The 18,044-nt window shown below is 41.0% G+C and overlaps 1 protein-coding gene and 1 long non-coding RNA gene across 3 annotated transcripts in view; one reads left to right on the top strand and one right to left on the bottom strand.

Moving 5' to 3' along the window:
- Nucleotides 1-7,582: 7,582 nt before the first annotated feature.
- Nucleotides 7,583-13,775, bottom strand: LOC308051496. The gene is made up of 4 exons (XR_013923505.1): nucleotides 13,740-13,775; nucleotides 12,716-13,225; nucleotides 8,014-8,111; nucleotides 7,583-7,927 (listed from the first exon to the last, which is right to left on the bottom strand). It is a non-coding gene; the product is annotated as an uncharacterized lncRNA (long non-coding RNA).
- An 822-nt stretch (nucleotides 13,776-14,597) lies between these two features.
- RIC1 (RIC1 homolog, RAB6A GEF complex partner 1) overlaps nucleotides 14,598-18,044 on the top strand; it is a 52,647-nt gene continuing 49,200 nt past the window's right edge. For both annotated transcript variants that reach the window (XM_080362820.1, XM_080362819.1), the window contains exon 1: nucleotides 14,598-14,747. In XM_080362820.1, coding sequence (XP_080218946.1) covers nucleotides 14,607-14,747 — 141 coding nt within the window. In that variant the 5' untranslated portion in view covers nucleotides 14,598-14,606. The remainder of the gene's footprint in view (nucleotides 14,748-18,044) is intronic.

The raw sequence follows: 18,044 nt of genomic DNA, 5'->3' as shown, positions 1-18,044 counted from the left end.
AAACTCTTGCCTCTGGTGTCTGGCCAGACACTTGTTCAAATCTGGATTTTTCCCAGGAGAATAAGAACATGTGCATGGCTTTGATATATATTGAAACCTTACTTGCCATGAGAAACAGCTCTTATCTTGCAGTGTAATGAAGTAGATGCCCTAGCAAAGCAGCTTGCTGCTGCTTTAGAAACCAGAAGCCTCACAAGAGGAATAAGGAACAAACAATTCTTCAGCCCTGTGTGGCAACCGCTGTGAGCCTGTCACTCCCACGTGCAGGTAGATGCTCAGGCTTGCTCCTCGCCAGCCTTTCGCTTCTCAGCTGTCTGACGGTGGCTGTGGTCGTATGGAGGAGAGGTTGCATGAAGGAGAGTGTGTTGTATGGCTCACGTGGAGGATTGCTGCTGCCCTGCCTCCTGCTCCCATTCTGCAGGCATGAGCCAGCTAATGTGCATGTATGTGCCATTTGCAGGCCCAGTGTGGCACAGCTGTTCACAGAACTGGGCTTTGTGCTGTGAAGATATGATCTATGAAGAGCATCTACAAGAGCATTTGAAATAAATCGTCCCAGACAGTCTGTGGCAAAACAGCATTGGGGGCAAAAGTGGCACAACCTGGTTTAAATCCCCTCCTTGTGAGTATGAATGTCCCTTTAAAATTGCTAATTAAATCCAAAAAGCCATAGGCAGCTACGAGAAACAAAACTGCAATAAGTTAGAGAATCCAGCTTCCACTTTCAGCTTAATTCTTTGATTTTTTTCACTTTGGTATAGTTAAGTTGAACTTTTCTTTTTATTAGTATTTTGACGGGATACAGTGTCTTTTAAAAATCTCTTTTGTTCAAGAAAAGAGAAGTTTCTCCTCTGGCTTTTGGAAGGCTGGGACAACAGGATAAGGTTGTGCTTGCTTTCTTCTAAAAACTGGGAACTGGATATGTCAGTGCTGCGAACTGCTTTGTATAAGCAGATGTGATATATTTACAGAAGCCCACTGAAGTATACCAGACTGTACTGCAGCAAATATACTTGAATGCAGGGACCTGCTTTAATAAAGTGTCTGCCCAAACATCAGGCCATACACACCGGAGTCACAGTACTGCATTTATTTGAACTTCTAACTTTAGGAAACAGTTGCTGCTAAAAGCAGCAGCAAAACAGCCTACTATTCTCCTGAAAAAGCAGGAGTAAGTGCATTGAAAACACAAACAGATGCTCCTCAAAGGAACAAAGTGGGCTGTTTTGGCCGCATTTTCTATGCTGGGTATGAGGATACCCAGAACCAAAGGCTCAAGGTAAGGACTACTTTTTTGTACTGAATTTTTCTGGTTGTCATCTGATCTGTTTTGTAAGAAGCAGAGAATTTCCTGAGAAAGGGATTTAATTAGCTGACTTCATGGTTTTGTAAGTTACTGAAGCACCAACACAGTATCTTGTATCCAAGAATCTCAAAGTATTAGCCAAACGTGTAAACAATATCATGCTATTTCGCTGATAGAGAAGGCAAGCGTGTACCTTAATAAAAACAGACTGAAGGACATCACAGGTAAATAAAAGCCACATCTCTTGAGGTTTCACTATAATCCACATATATCTAGCTTTACTCTCCTTGTAGGGAAAACTAAGTGTCAGTAGAGCTGCAAGAGCAGGGCTGTCCCATGAGGGGCTGTGAACCAGGAGTGGAAGGCAACCTCAGCACCATGCCCTCCCCAGCAGGGCACAACTCCGTGGTGCCTAAGTGTGACCAGGGCTGGTGACACGACCTCTCAACAACCCCTCACCAGCCAAGGTGACGACTCAGGTCCATGTCCCACCCAGGGGACCTGTTCAGGTGCAGCCAGCCAGCCCTGGAGACAGCGCAATCTACAGTACAGGCCCACAGTCCAGTCAAGAAAAGCAGTTAGGATGGCAGGGGACAGTGCTGGGCACAAACCTACCTAAAGCTCACCTCAGGTGAGGCTTGGGTGCCTGGGCACAAGCTTAAAGTGAGCTCCTGGGCCCATGGGCAGAGGGTGCATTGGTGGGGTCACCAATGAGGCTGGCCAGGGCGGCTAAAACCTACTGTTGCGCATAGTCCTCTGGCAATGAGGAGTCTATTGCCTTATGTAAAACATTCCATGTTCATTATGACTAGTTTTAATAGCAATCATCTTTGTACAAGTGCAGGACATCTCCCATGACCCTTAATCTTAGAGCAGCCACTTCTGCAGTATCTAAGCTCCTTCTTCTTTAATGGTCATATTTAACTATAGCCCTGCATGCTTCTATTTTTCAATAATGGGAGGGGGGTTTTGCAATAGGGAAGAATAGATGCATAGAGTTATTATATTCATACTCAAATATTAACTGTCTGTTAAAAAAAATTAAAAGTCCATTAACTTCTAGTTGCTCTTCATTGCACAGAAGCACAACTCTTCCCTTAGGAAAGCAGAAACAGTCTGAGCTCCAAGTAGAGATTTGGAAAACTCTGAGCAGAAATACAGCCAAATTGATCCCTGTATGCATTCAAATGAACTTTTCTCCCTGAAAATATGAAAGTAATCATGAAACAGAAGTTGTCCAAGCTTCTTTATGGTTAAACTCTGCTGAGCTGACCACAATGCTGCTAACAGGTCTTATCTCAAGTTAGAAGGATTGGTTACATGCTGTAGCAACCTATGAACTTCTCTCTTTTTCAAAGCAAACTTGGTTAAATCTAACAAGATGCCATTTCACGGCAGCTGCTGACAGCTACGCGACATGACTTTGCGAATTTGCTACTTCTCACTATGCAGCAGACCAGGAGATCGGTGGGCTGATAATACCATAGGAAGTGGTGGAGACGTTCCTTGCACTAGTTCTGCCTTTGCTGAACAACGATGCTCAAATGCTTTTTAATTTAAAGAGAGCATTATACAAGGTATCATATTATGAAGCCAAATGATCTTCAGTTGAATAAATCATCAGCTCAAGTACTACAGAAAGACCTGATAGCAAACAGCTTAACCACAGAATCCTAGGTTGGAAGGGCCATAATGAAGATTTATAACCATGATCACAGAATAAGATCCCATCATTTACAGAAAAAAAACCAAACATACATGGCAATATGCAAGAACAAAGCAAGTACTATTAAAAAAAGAAAATGACAGATGGTAACTATGATACTTTCCTCCTCACAAACCAGGGAATAGGCGTCTAAAAATCCGCAGCATGTTTTACTAAGCAGCCCTGGGGATGTGAAAAGAGTTTCATAGCTAAGCAAACTGTATTGCTATTAAGGTTTTTAACCCCTGCCCTGGCTGTTGGGCACATAACCCTGGCATACAGTGTGTCTCAAACAGGAACAGGATTTTGATGGGGCCTCTAATCCAGAATTTGTTACCAAATTATTGAAGGTTTCTCTGTATGCTAGAAAAACGTTTTTTCTGTTTGTTTGCTTTCTGGTTCCTCTCCTCTGCACCTTCCTCCTCTGCATATTTCATATTTTATATTTGTCTTGAGTAATATGTGCCAACAGCCACAGAAAAGGGAAAAAAACCCACAACACATTTGTTAACATTTTTACCTACATAACTAACACCAACTGACATTTTTACCTACATAACTAACACCAATACCACTGTCTGGCTGATGTCTCAAATAATCCCTTTTTGCTGGTAAGTCTCTAAAGGCTTTATTTGACAAACATAGAGATCTGAATATTTCATGCTATAATATCTGGTGTCATTTCAAGCCAGACTCTATAATCAGACAAGCTGGTGCCTGAGCACTGTGCCCTGTCCAGGGGTGCTGTGTGTGTGTGAGGGCTGTTTCTGGACGCCATGAGAACAGCCAGAGTTGCTTTTCATAGGAACCATTGAGGGAAAACTACACCGCCACTGGGAGATCTGTTTTTCTTTATTCTTCTCTTTTAAAAAAATCATTTGCTATGCAATAACAGCACATATGCATTTTGTAATAGAGAGACTCGGAATCCAGCTCTAGTGTTCTCACAGTTTTAATGACACCTAGCCCTTGTCAAACAGGCGTAACAGTGGTACTTTCCATTGCTATTGACATGAGGGAGGTTTGTATTTTACCTGCTCTTCACATGTTGAAACACCAGAGTACTAAGTGGTTGTACCTGCTTCATCAATAATGAAATTATAACGTCCAGTTCTTGGTGTAAAATACTGTATTTCTGCACCTCTTGTATTCTTCTACTGGTAGAAGTTCAGTTTTCAGCTCCTTAATTCAGATTTTCACACCACATTTGGAAGCTTCTCTTCAGACCTTTACAGCCACATTTGCAACATAGCGCAGGACTCTGCCTGTAACATTGGCATTTCACTTTGCCGTCTCTGCAAGAGGCGTATGATTTTGAAATTCAGTTCCTAGTGTGAGTATGAAGAAAGGAGGGGTGAAATGTCAGTATTTCAAGGAATGTATTAAAACTTAGGGAAGAGGATCACAAGACAGAAGTCTCATATGGCCAAGAATGTCACATGATTCAAGACTTGTGCACACAAACAAGCATTTCTTTTAAATCTAGCTTTTCTCCAGATTTTGCTGAGCGATGGCATATCTGGTTTTCCCATGTACACATAGAGCTGAATCTTGCTCTTGCAAGACCCTTTATGTTCAACAGAAGCTGCAAAAATGGAACATTTTCAAGAACTAGATGTATACACTTAATTTTCCTGCTGACTTCAGTTCTGTATGTCCTATGCTTCCTTATAAGCCTTGCAAGCTTGTAATTTTTTCCAGCTGGAAAAGCAAAGATTGCAAGAGCAGTTTTGCCTGTGTGCCTTCCCACAAGCTCTCAGATATCTATCAGAGGAATTAAACAGAAAATTGAATTTTGCAAACCCATCTCTTGAAATTGGTGAGTCACTGAGGTTCCCTTTTTCATTTCAATTGAGATTGATTAGAGTTCTATCTGTTTGGACACGGTTCCTGGATAAAATGGATACTCTGTCAAAGAACACAATTATGCTGTTTTGAAATGTGTTGTCTGAATAAAAGCTGAAGGAGTATCATTGGATACTGTGGATGAAGCACCAGAGTTTTGCCTCATTTAATGTTTGGGACTGCTCACAAGCTATGTATTATGTATGTATCAAATGGAGGTGACACAGAATTGGCAAAGATTTTGATTCTAGGCATTATGATTTTATCCTTTATGCAGTCTTTTTTGTGCTCTTCAAGAAATGGTACTGGCTGATCCATTGATTTCAGAAAAAAATAATAACATGGGAGGAAAATGTGTTTGCAACGTAACGGCCTACTCAAGAAGTGGACACATTGACTTCCTTCTTCTGTTTACTCGGTGCCTATCCAGAGGCCAGCTTAATTGGATACTCCCTAGGTCCTACACTGGAAGGGGCAATGAACACAAGATACTTATTCATACTGTCAGTTTTTATAGATTTGGCAATGTTTTCCCCTCATCTCTTCTTTCTGCGATTCCCACATAAACACAAACTGCACTCACATAAGCACGGACATGCAGGTGACCATATCCAGTTCCTCCTCTGGTTGATTGGTCTTGTGAGTCAATAGTAAAATATATGCATGCCCTCACTCACATATCTTAGCCCTGACTGAGCTTAGCCCTGGGTCAGATCCTAGACAGCAGCCTGCAATCATGAGACTTTTGATTATTCTTCTTGCCCCTGCTGCTCTTTTTTGACAGAAAAGCATGAGAGTAGCCAACCATTTTCAAGTGACAAGAACACCTTGAACTTACACACTGGTAAAATAACATTCTCATTGCTATCAGTAAACCAATATTGAGCTGGCATTTGTTAGGGCAAAACATCAATGACTAAATAAGCGTTTACAGGTTAACGTTGTATTCCTGGTTTAGGAGTGCATTGCAAACATGCTCACTAATTTTCAACATGTGAATAAAACCTTTCGTCTTTACAGTAAGGCACAATAGAAGTACTAAGATGTTTAATGCATTTAAGTACCACTGAAGCCAATGTGAGTCACAGAGGCACTAAAAGCACATGCTTGCTAAACTGGTGCCTTCTGACTAAGCTTCTGCCCTCTAGCAGGCATGAGCATTTTCAGTCACAGAGGTAATTTCAACATATTTGGGGTTGGCCAGCAGTTTTCATTGACCGATATAAGTAAACAGAAAAATAACTCTCAATATGGTAGTATTCTTAAAAAAACCCCTAGTAATTGTTCTTAATAAGACTGTAAATATGCCAGTCACTCTGAGACCTGTGCTTCCCAGGATTGTTTAAGAACAATTGGTGCTATGTTTCATCATATGATTGATTGCAAAAAGATGAGTAATAGAAACACTTCTGCCTCAGTATATCTTTATTTTGCATTAATTGTCCTTTATTTACTATAAGTATTAAGCAAAGTCATAGAGCAGCATCCAAGCTGGAAAACTGGCATCTAATGATAAATAACATGCTTAACAAAACAAGTAAGCATTGGTATATGGAACTGTATTTTGTTCTGCCAGCATTCCAGCCTGCTTGTTTCCCACTCAATAGTTTTGTGGGTATGGCCTAAAAAGCTGAAATGCTTCTCCTTTTTTTTTTTAAATTAAGCTCATGTCACTGAAAACAAGTGTTTTGATTACATTTAGAAAAATGTCTAATTAACTCTATCAAGGAACTGCTGAAAGGTTGGCATGGTTCAGTGACTGAAAATATGTGACCACTTGAGCATAGCCGAGGAGCAGAAGTTCATATAGCACTTCCCCTTTTATTTTGCTGTTTTGATGCTATCTAATTTACAGCTCCAGAAGAACAAGCTCTATAGCTCCACACAGTGTTTATTTACAAAGGTCAAACCTCTAAACAGGCCATAGGATACTTAATTAGAAATTCTTCTGAATGTGGGTAAAGTCAAACAACTCTAGGTAATTTTTCTAATGCACTCTTCTTTAATGGGTTTATTTCTCTGATAGATTATTTAATATCTGTGAGGTCCACCTGAGACTATAACTGACAGTATTCTTGTGTGTGTATATTACCAGCTCGTCCTGATATTGCAGCTTTTGCCCCTTTCGATCTTCAGTTGACGTGCAAGCTGCTGCATAACAACTTGGAATCTGTCTCCTTAACTAATTTACTCACATAACAGTTCAGTGAGGCACATGTTACTACCAAGATTTTTAACAACAAAGACTTAGGCGACTTCCTAGAGACCACACAGATGCCCCTGCATGGTCTCAGAGCAGAAGTTATAACTATTGGCATTTAATTGTCCTCACTGCTCTGAGCCTCCTGACTGGAAAACATATTCTGTTTGATGTGCAGGTGATAGGCATGAAGAAGGGCAATTTACTCATCAACAGAGTAATGAAAAGGCTCTACTTTATGCTGATGATACCCTTGCATTGAATGGGTTACCATTTAGTCAGTGATGATTTGGGATGAGCGATCAGTTTTAATTTACCAAAAGATAAATGCTCTGCAACCAGAAGATAATTTTAAGTTTGCAATAGACCATTAACAAATACAAAACCAAAACAAAACCAGAGTTTGAACGTAATTTATTTTACATTGCACTTGAACAGAAAACAGCTCAAAAATATGATAACCTTCTCTGACAGTGTCAATTTCAGTTTCACATGCACCTGTCTTTTACGGATGCTGGGACGGGTCTACATCAGTATCAGTTTGGCTGAATCTGACACAAGGCACTTATAAAAAAGATGATTTTTTTCAGTGTAGTCACTGATCACAAAAAACTAAAAACTGATCACCTGTTTCTTTAAGACACAACCAGGTCAGCATAGTCAGAAACAAGCTAAGGGGAAGAGAAATGAGGACTGGAATTTCAGTTGCCCAAGATGCTGAATGGTTGTAACACACAAACTGACAGGAAACCAGCCTCTTGAAACAAGTGTGTAATTTTTTGCATAGCACTTTGTGGATATTCAGTTGCAGCACTCTGTGTTTGCTTCCAAGCATCTTGGGAATAAATTCCAAAGTTCAGATGATGAACTGCTAGCAAAAAAATAAGAATAAATAGCTGAATCAGTATAAGCAAGTAATCAAAACAGAGTGGAGTTGCTACAGCTCTCTTTGCTTACCAAATAAAAGCCTGCAGAGAGCATTGCTAGTGCTATAGGCATCTTAATATCCTGCCAGCGATTGCTTAGTATGTATGCATCTCAGTTCAGACAAGTGCCTACAATGAAGAGACACACAAGAAAAAATTCAAGTTAATATCAACTAATCATATACAAGAAAATCCCTCTGCTTTCTTATTTTCTTTCACCTTGTCCTTTGTATCTTGCTTAAGAAGGTGCTTTCAAATGTGTTTTGCAGCTCGACACCTGTAAGTCATGACCCTGCCTCTTGGATAGAGGTGGTGTCCCATGCTGCAGATGATGTCCAACAGCCTACCAGGTCAGATTCCCACCTCCAACACGTGTTCTCCTTTACTGCTCATCTTCAGACTGAAAACATTCTTCTTGAAATTCAATAGCATAATCAGGGCATGTTTTATTACAGATAACATGTATGGATAACACGTTTCAATATAGCATATATAGAGCTACAATTCAAGTGCACTTTTGTGAGTTTCAGATGATACAACACAGCAAATGTTCGCAGAATTCCAGCAACACCTCGTAAAACCAATGATTTAAATGTATAACATATGACACGTCTAGGTCATCCTGTTTACCAGTGCTTCCACACACAAGAACTATCTCTATCCATTTTGTCTGCAATGCCATTTTCATGTTAATACACTGTAACTGCACTGTGTACTTTATATTTCAGGTAGGGGGTGTTAACTGGTTAACTGGTTAACTGGTTAACACACAGCCATCACCCCAAAAAAGTTTAATTAAATTCTTCCCACGCACGGCAGCTTTCATGGTTCTTTGGACAGTTTGTTTACAGTAATACAGTTTTTCATTGATCAGAGGTGATCCAATCCAATTAAATGATCTGCAGTTCATAATGGTGGTGCTTTCCTTAAGAGGCTGCATTTTGTGTTCCAGAATCTGAAAGAATAAACTTGTTTCCTAAAGCCAAGACTTTAAAAATGATCTATGATTCTGAACATTTAATCTTCCTAGTATCAAATACCAAATACCTTCAAGGAATGCAATTCTCTAGACATGTTCAGAAACCACAATGGCTTTTGGCAAAGCAATTGTGTTCACAAAGCAAATACTTCAGTGGCATGCTACTCATGAAACTAAGAGCATATTCATCAGTCACTGAAACTCAGATAATGAAGTCTGAAAGAAGATAATGTATTTCTAAGGATATTTTCACTGATGTAGAAGAGGAATTTTTTTTAAAAATAACCCCCTACTGAATTCATAGCAATTATGAAAACCAAACTAGAAGTCCTCAGTATTGTTTCTACATGGATTTTATTCCAAAGAACCCAAATCTTCTGCAAATATTGTGGCAGCTGTGTTAAATCTGACAGCCCATGGTTTTAGCACATTTATTTATTGATGCTGACAATGATTAATCCATTAAGTGGTATAAATTGCTTTCAGGACTTCCAAATTTTTTCTCCCTTAATATTTGACTTTATATATTGTGTATGGCTGTTAATGCATGGGTAAGAGCTCTGCTTTGATTTCCCTATTTTCTCAGAAATAAACATTAAAAAATCTTTTGCGACCAAATTTATTTGATTTCAAACCTAACTAAACCATAACTATGACCACATATATTTCCACTCCAAAATTCACTAGCAAGTTTAATAATTTACTTGCAAATTTTAGGTTTGGGTTCTTGAATGCTTGGTGAAAGCCACATGTGAATAATGTACACATTTTCAAAATTCAGAATAAAAATGTGTCTTTTGTTCAGTCCACCCACTGAAAAAACACCCAACAAACATTATTATAAAACCTTACCGCAAAACACAGGAAACTGAGTTCTAACATTACTGCTTTATACCGCTGGTTAGTTAAATAATTTGTCCAGTGAGAAGCTGAAAACAGTACTGTGTGACTTGCATGAAAAGACATACCACTATAAAAAGGATGAAACTTACATGCTATCAAATGGTAAACGACATTGCCAAATGATTTTGTGACCATTTATGAATAAATAACTACTAGGAAAAATGGGTGCAATGTATCCAATTAATTTTATTACCTGCACTTTGCTCACAATTAGTTATTTATTCTATTCAACCATAGCCAGGTATATAAATAAAAACTAATTTGACAGAAAGTGAGTAAAAATGTATCCATTTAATCCAAAAGAACTGTACTGGTCTATTCCAGGATGATTGTTTTGAGTGGTATAATGATGGAGCCTAATAAATAAGTATTGTCCCAGTATTTTAGGTTATGACCTCACTTTACATAAACACCTATTGCTGACTTTGATTTTGCAGTAACAATATAATAAACTGTTCTTCCCCTTCTTCCTAACAGTCTCTTCACAGGAATACTCTTTCCATCTCTCTTGGCTGAATTCAGAAAATGTCTCAAATAATCACTGTGATTTTTCTCTATACTTTATTAAAACTCATGGCTTTGCAGCTGAGTAACATCAGCATTTAATCCACTGTTTTCGTTTTTTCTTCCTTTCCTTTTAAAATACGTAAGATTTTGCTGTGGTCTTGTAGCAAATAACTTCCCTTTTACTGTTATGGTTTCTTTTTTAATTCTGATATTAATATATTGACATTTCTTTAGATTTGATCTTTAAGGATGTTAAAAACCATTATAAGTCACTCTCTGAAATAATCCCTGTAGATGGTCTATATGAAAATTAGTTCAACGTGGATCTGTTCCCAATGAAAAAGTCAATTTTTGGTGGCTCAAAGGATGACTAATAAAACAGGGAATTAAAGTAACAGGCTAATCTATGGCAATGTTCACATTTCAGCAGCAGAAATCTGTAATGTAAAGGAGTCATTTGTTCTGCAGTTTTAAGAATTTCAGATGGTTTAATAAAGATATTTTGATGTACATAGCACAGATGCTCACACATTGTCACACACTTTCTGCAGCTTATATGACATAATGCCTGCATCTTAAAGGAGCCTGGCAAAAACTTCATGCGATTGACTATTACCATGTCTCACTAAAAGTTTTTCTGTACTTTTTTTTTTAACCTTTGAGCTGTTGCTCACAGTGATAACAGTGGGGGGAGGGGACATTTTTAAAAATTTCTCACACAAGGACTGACCTTTCATAATTATTCGTGCAACAGCTGCAGATAGAACATTAGGTGAGAGCAAGCTGCACAGCCTCAATGACAATTCACGGCAATAGCTGCAAATCAACAGCAGGAGTCTCACAGTGGCAACTGTGCAAAATACTTATCCTCCTGCAACATTCCCATCCCGGATCTACTTTAGCCACCAGCAGTTTCCCCTCCTTCCTTTCACTAGCTTGCAAATATCGAGATTTATGTATCTGGGCTTATGATATTTCAATGTCTCTGGATGTTCCCACAGATCTGCTCAAGCAGCTCTTCCTTTTCAGGACACAGCTATCCTATGAGTGCTGTTCCCAAAACAACACGACTGTCGCTCAGTAGGCAACTGCAGGCAAGTCTTATCTTCAGTTAGGTGAACTTGATGATAACTGACAACTGGGCATCTGTGCATAAAGGGCTTTCATAACTCTGTCAAGCTTTGTTATCTTAGTCCTACTGCTATATCCTGTAATTGCGCCTTGGTAGCCACTGCCAGATCTGCTCAAGAAACTTTTATGAGCTTGGTCCTCTGCGTGCATTTCATTTCTACAAAATTTTTGCATCCCAGGGTATACTGAGTTGCATTCTCATACCACAACACTAAAAAAATGTGCTTATGTTTTTGTACTCAAGTACAAACAGTCTATGATTTTAAAAGTCTACTATCATCAAGTTACCATTCAAGGCATCTAAATATGTTCTTGATTCAGCCCACAAAAATGTACCAAAATGACACAGTTTACATAATATTAGTATCACTGATGTGAGGATTTTGATAGTCATGCTTTTAACAAAACCCTGTGCCATAATTATTTCTAATTTCAATTATGTGCCTCATGCCTTTCCACAGAGAAAGCAACAATCGCAGCAATGCAAACATTACAAAGACTTCATCCTCTTTACTTTTTGCAGTGTAGTTAGAACAAAATCATACAATGTGGTTGCTATTAACAGCAGTAGCTGTTTTCTTCATTAATACTACTCTCAGCACACAGCCTGGCATTGTTCCACAGGAACAGCATGAGCTAGAAGGGTGTTTGCCTCTTATATGTACATGTGTCAGGATGCTGCAGCATTAACTAAGGAAGCTACAAATAACTATGAAAGACACACAGGCCCCTTACTGTTTCATGGATTTTCTTTGAGAAATTTCTCTGTACTTTCACCAAGTAAGACGAAGTTGGAAAAACATAATTAATGCAAAAAGATGATTCTAAAAGTCATACCTATTCTTCAGGATTTATTTTGCGGTATTTATTTTGTAATGACAGGAATATAAGGGGAGCTAATGAATGAGATGCTGCTACAGTCCTGAGTATTATTTCAGCTTCCTGATTTAGAAGGCTAGTTATCAAAAAAAGCAGGCTAAAAAGGGTTCAGAAAAGAGACTATAGCAAGGAAGGTGTTTGTAGCAGCAGCACTGACTGGCATCTGACAGCAGGGAATTTGATGATAACACATTTCCAAATTACCCACTTAAAAATCTACGGTATGCACTACCTTGGTATTCTGCTTTTTTACCACTTTTTTTTTTTTTTTTTTTTTTTTTGAGGCACATTATGGTTTTGCCTGGATTCTAACATACACATTCTTTTAACTCACTTCTTTTTTTGTGTTTGTGTTCAGATGGAAATATTTCAGCTGGAACGTGGTATTCATATGGTAACAACAACAATTTAATACCACAGAGACGCCAGGAGAGAGCAGGCTTTGCGTGTTGGGACAATGTTCTTCCACAGGAACTGCGTAATTTGCAAGCAGTGAGACCTGTTTCGTGATAGCCCACTCCAGAAGAACTCTTAACAAGCAATGCTTGGGGAGTGGTTCAAGTAAACTTCCAAAAGAAAGCATTTTCTTTCCAACACAAGCACTACCCTTGCGATGGTGTGGGCATCTGCCCTTAGTTATCTTCCATCTCCTTTTATCTTCCAATTACAAAAGGAGACCAACAAGCCTCACTCACAACATCTAAAGTCACAGCTTTAGTTTCTACTTTTCATCCTTCACACCACGTGGTTCCACGCTCTTCTCAAAGTGTGAATAAATCCATTTGGGCAAACCACGGTAACAATGGCAACAAGATTAAGGAACAGGTTTTGGATTAAAAATAACCTAGGAGAAAAAAAAAAGTTTGTTTTTTTTTTTTTTTAATCAGATCCCCGATCCAACTCATCACCTGAGAGAAATGTTTGTTCCGGTGCCTGGCAGAGGCCTGACGCCAAAACCACGGTGCTGCACAAGCCACCGCTCCCTAGCCCTGTGCCCGTGTGTCCCCAAAACGCGGCCTCAGCTGCAACGGCCCCGCTGCCGCCTCACAGGCCTTGTCGCCCGGACTCGTGCTCCTCCCCCACAGCGGCCCTCCCCGGCACCCCTTGTCACCAAACCACTTCTGCACTTTTTAAGTGGCAGGCTGGACGCGACAGGGACCTGCTCCGTGCAACGGCTCGGCAAGCCGAGCCCCCCCAGGCTGCGACCTGTCGGCGGCCCGACCGCCACCGCCGGGAGCCAGAGCGCCTTTGACCCCACGGCGGACACGGCCCGCGGCGGGCGGCGGGGCGGCGCACACCCCGGCACCCGACGCACACCCCGGCACCCGCCGCCCGCCCCGGCACCAACCGCCACTCACGCGCACGCCACTCGCAGACGCCCAGGTGCAGGCCGTGCCTCTGCGCGCCTGCGCAGAACGCCCTCGCGTTACTGCTGCCCCTACTCCGCGCGCACGCACTCCCCCCGCTCCGTCCCGCCCGCCCCGCCTTCGGCGCTGGCACGCGCCTGTTCGCCCGGAACCTTGACACGGAGTCTCTCTGGGCCGGGAGCCTCACACACCTCTGACGTCACTTCCGCGCGGTCCCACTGCCAGGGCCAATGAGCGCCTCCGCGTGCGGCCCCGCCCCGCCCTCCCCCTCTCTCCGCTGCGGGGCCGCCGTCGCGCTCGGTGCCGCGGCATTCGGGCGCCGGAGCGGAGCGGGAGGGAGATGGCGGCCGGGGCCTCGGCGGCGGCGACGACGACAGCGACACGGAGTGCGGGCGGGCGAGGCACCCGCAGGAGGGAGGAACCGCCGCTGCAGCCGCCGCAGCTCCCGCGAGCCCGCTCGGAGCAGTGACCGGCCGCCTCCCCCAGGCCGCGGCCCACTCGGCGCTCGCCCCTCCCCGGACTCTCCTCCCCTCGGCGGCTGCAGCGCTCCCTGCCCCCACGCCCGCGCGAGAGCACCGGCGGCAGCGGCGGTTGGAGGCGACGGCCCGTTGCCCCGGCGGCGAGGAGGCCTTGGCCGGTCCCCTCCCGGGCGGTGGCGGTGAACACAGGGGTCCCGCTGCTGTGCTGGGGATTATGCGTGGTCGGCCCCGGGCCGCTGGTCAGAGCCCTTCGTCCAGAGGCCCGTCGAGCAGGCAGCGAGCCCTCCTGCTTCTCTCCTTCGGCTGATGTCCCCGCCGCCCCCCGCCTAGGCTAGAGTGAGCTGAGAGCCCCGCTGTTCGGGAAGAGAAATCTACAGCCATGTATTTTCTCAGCGGCTGGCCTAAGAGACTGTTGTGTCCTCTGGAGTCCCTGGAGCAACCTCTTCACATCCAGACGGATGCCCAGAGAGTTTTCTTCGCGGTGTTATCCCCATCTCAGCTAAGCATCTGGTACTGCAGAGTGAGTATCTGACCTGTTAGCCCTCAGACCCAGCTCTTGCATCTGCAAAATATTTTATTTTCGTTCCTGTTCCAGAAGGGGTTGTGAAACTTGGCACCAAGTCTTACAGAATACATCATCGTTTTTGAATCAGAGGAGTTAAGCCACGATGTTTAGTGGTAGCAATATAGTGTTAAGAAAATACATAAGATCAATGTTCCTGGAGTTAACACCTGTTATTCCTGAAAACGAGACTTTTAACCAACTTTATTTTTTGGTTTGACGTTAAATAGCACATAAACTTAAGAATGTTTGTAGAAATGCTTTTTTTTGACAAATATGCTTTGTGTTTTCTGCCTTCGTGCGTCTTGTGTTTTATATAAAAGAACATATGAACGTAAGAGATATGAAACTTTTTAAACACGGGACAGACTATGACATTCTTTGTAACACAATATAACACAGAAGTTTGCAAACTTTTCTTTTTGTGAAAAGTTTCAAAGCTTTGTGGTGCTAAACGGAAGAATTGTCATGGCTTTTCCGTGGAAGTTGCTTCTCTAGCAACATCCAGTTTGACGGTATTTGAATAATTGACATTAAATGCCTCGCTTTTAATTCACTTTGGATTAGCATGGTAACAAAAATGCTGTTTGTTAGTTTGATTTATGCAGTCAATGACAAAGTTGTGATATTGACTTTACATTTTGGTGCTGGATCCTTTTAAATGCTGCCTAGATTAGATCCTAAATCTGTCTATAAATATCTCCAACTCCAGATAATTTATAGAGTTCATCTCAAATTACAGGAGAAAACTAACAATCCAGTTTTAGAAAGATGGTACTGTAAGGTATCGAATGACAGTCATACCCTTAAAATCTTGTTATGTGGAGATTTCATCACTTTGCCTTATGTTGTGCTCTGCATGGCTGTTAATTATTTCCTGGGTGGGGTGCTGATGCTGGTTTTTCTGTCCAGTTAGGACATCCTAGCCCAGTAACTATTCTGTGTGAACATCATCACATTGCCTCTGTTTTCTTAGGTTTGTGGCACATAGTATAGATAAAGCTTGCACTTTTCTAGCTTTTGCCAGTTTTTAAACTTACAGTTGTAATCCATCAACAGAGCACAACTAAGCTTCTTCTTCAGGAAAAAAAAAAAAAAAAAGAACAGGTTTGTAGAAAGCTTCTCAAAATGTGCCCTGTTGTCTAGAAGGTAGTTTACTTTATGGTCTGTTCTTGAGGACAACGTTCTTACGTGCTTGGACTTGTTTTGAAATATTGAATGTTGTGTAACTGGCTACAGACACAGCACTAAAAGAAACCACTTGATGCAGAATAGTTGAGCAAACTTACAGGTCATAACATTTTTTAAAATGCATTCTAATTTAGTATGTAATGGGTGCTTTTGAGGAAGGTGCTTGGCTTTGCCAGGCTTGGTCACTGACTCATGTTAGACTAAAAACTGTGTTACCATCTCAATACTTCTGTGGACACCCAGCTGTTAGCAAAATCCTATAAGACAAAGCTTTCTGTTAAGGGCATTTTTTAAGAGAATCTCTTGCATTTTTATGCATATAGCTTGAGGTTTGGGTGTTTTGGTGGGGCCTTGGAGGGGCAGGGGACTAGCAGGAGCAGGGTTTGTGTGTGTGTTTTGGATTTTGTTTGGTTTTGAACGAGAAGCTTAAAATTGAATGTTGCACTTCTGTAAAACAAAAATTTATTGAATTATTGCATTCTGACAAATGAAAATATTTTCTAGAAGTATCTTCTTTGGAACAAGGCTAAATTCCGGTCAGGCTGAACTAATTCAATTTCTTGAAGTAGAAGAGCCTTCAGGCTAATATTCTTGTTCAGACATTACTATCTCAACTATGTATGAAAGGTTTCATCTAAGAATGAGGTGATGAGATTGGTGGAGTTCTGGTTTGAATTTTTCCAGAATGGGGCACTTTGCAATACTGTCAAGTGTATGAGTTTACATCAGTATGTGTATTTTTCAAGTGGTAGTGTTTAAAGTTCCTTTTCACCTGCCTTGTGCTAACAGCTAATGGAACTCAGGAAAGTTTATCCCAAAGTATGGATCGTTTTCTGGTTTGGAAACAATAAATGTGTGAAGATTAGAAACTGGGATAAATGGTGTAGTTAAAAATAGATGGAAATCTGTTGGTGCTTTTGAGCCAGAAATTTCTTGACTATTCTACATGTTATTTTGCAGGGAGAGACCGGATTGTAGATAGAAAGACCACTGATCAATGTGAATGTTTTTGATCATGCACAGTATTGGTGAAAGATTTTGAGTACACACCTCTAATATGTATACATTATTGGTTTTTTTATGAATTCTATGCACATACTACTGTACTAGTATGCACATTATCAAGCATACACAACATAGACGTTAAAAGCTAGAATGGAATAGACTGTTTCCGTTGGAAGAGACATTAAACAATCATGTAGTCCAACTGGCTGACTAATTTAGGGCTGACCAAAAATTTAAACGTGTTCTTAGGGGCGTTGTCTAACTGCATCTTAAACACTGATGGGCTTGGGGCCTTGAGCATGACCACCTCTCTAGAAGGCCTGTTCCAGTGTTTGAAAAGAAGAAAAAAAATAGATAAAACTGAAGTTAGTACATTTAAAAATTTTTTACTTTATTAATGGTACAAAAAATATTCTCCTTGCACGTCAATGGAATATATTAAATGCATCCCACTCTGGAAGCTGCGGTTCAAAGTCTTTTTTTTTTTTTTTTAAAATCAGAAGAATTTTATGGTCTAGGAACCTCAGAAACTTTCCTTGGCATGAAGAAGCTAATGAAACAGTTTTCATTGATGGTATTGGAAAGCTTGTTAGTGTTTTAATTCTGGTAACGTTAAGTACTTGGATGCTTGAAATGAGAAACTTCAGTTCATGAAAGAAGCTTTACGAAATGCTGAAACAAGGCAATTGATGTTTAATAGATTGAGTTGGGAACTAAATGTGAGGTCTCACAAGGCATCTGTGCAGTTCTAAGTGTCGTGATTTTTCCTGCTTGCACCCGTATTTTAGTGTCTCTTAAGGTGGACTAGTGATGGTTTTTACAGGGTTGTACATGCTGAACGTATAGAAGCCTGGGGTTCTTTAGCTTATGAAGAGATCGAAGGAGCATTATGTTTGGCTCATTGAAAGTGTTACTCCTTTAACAGTAGTAGCTTTTAATTTAAAATTGGTTTGGTTATGGCGTGAAATAAGAGCTTGAGACAGTACAGGGAATTCTAGGTATTCACCCACAGGGTACTAGATATTAAGGGAAGATATATGGAAACAAGGAAGGAGATGT

The sequence above is a fragment of the Nesoenas mayeri genome, assembly GCF_963082525.1.
Source record: "Nesoenas mayeri genome assembly, chromosome: Z".
NCBI lineage: Eukaryota > Metazoa > Chordata > Aves > Columbiformes > Columbidae > Nesoenas > Nesoenas mayeri.
The sequence above is the reverse complement of the archived record's forward strand: the minus strand, read 5'-3'. Positions and strand labels throughout refer to the sequence as shown.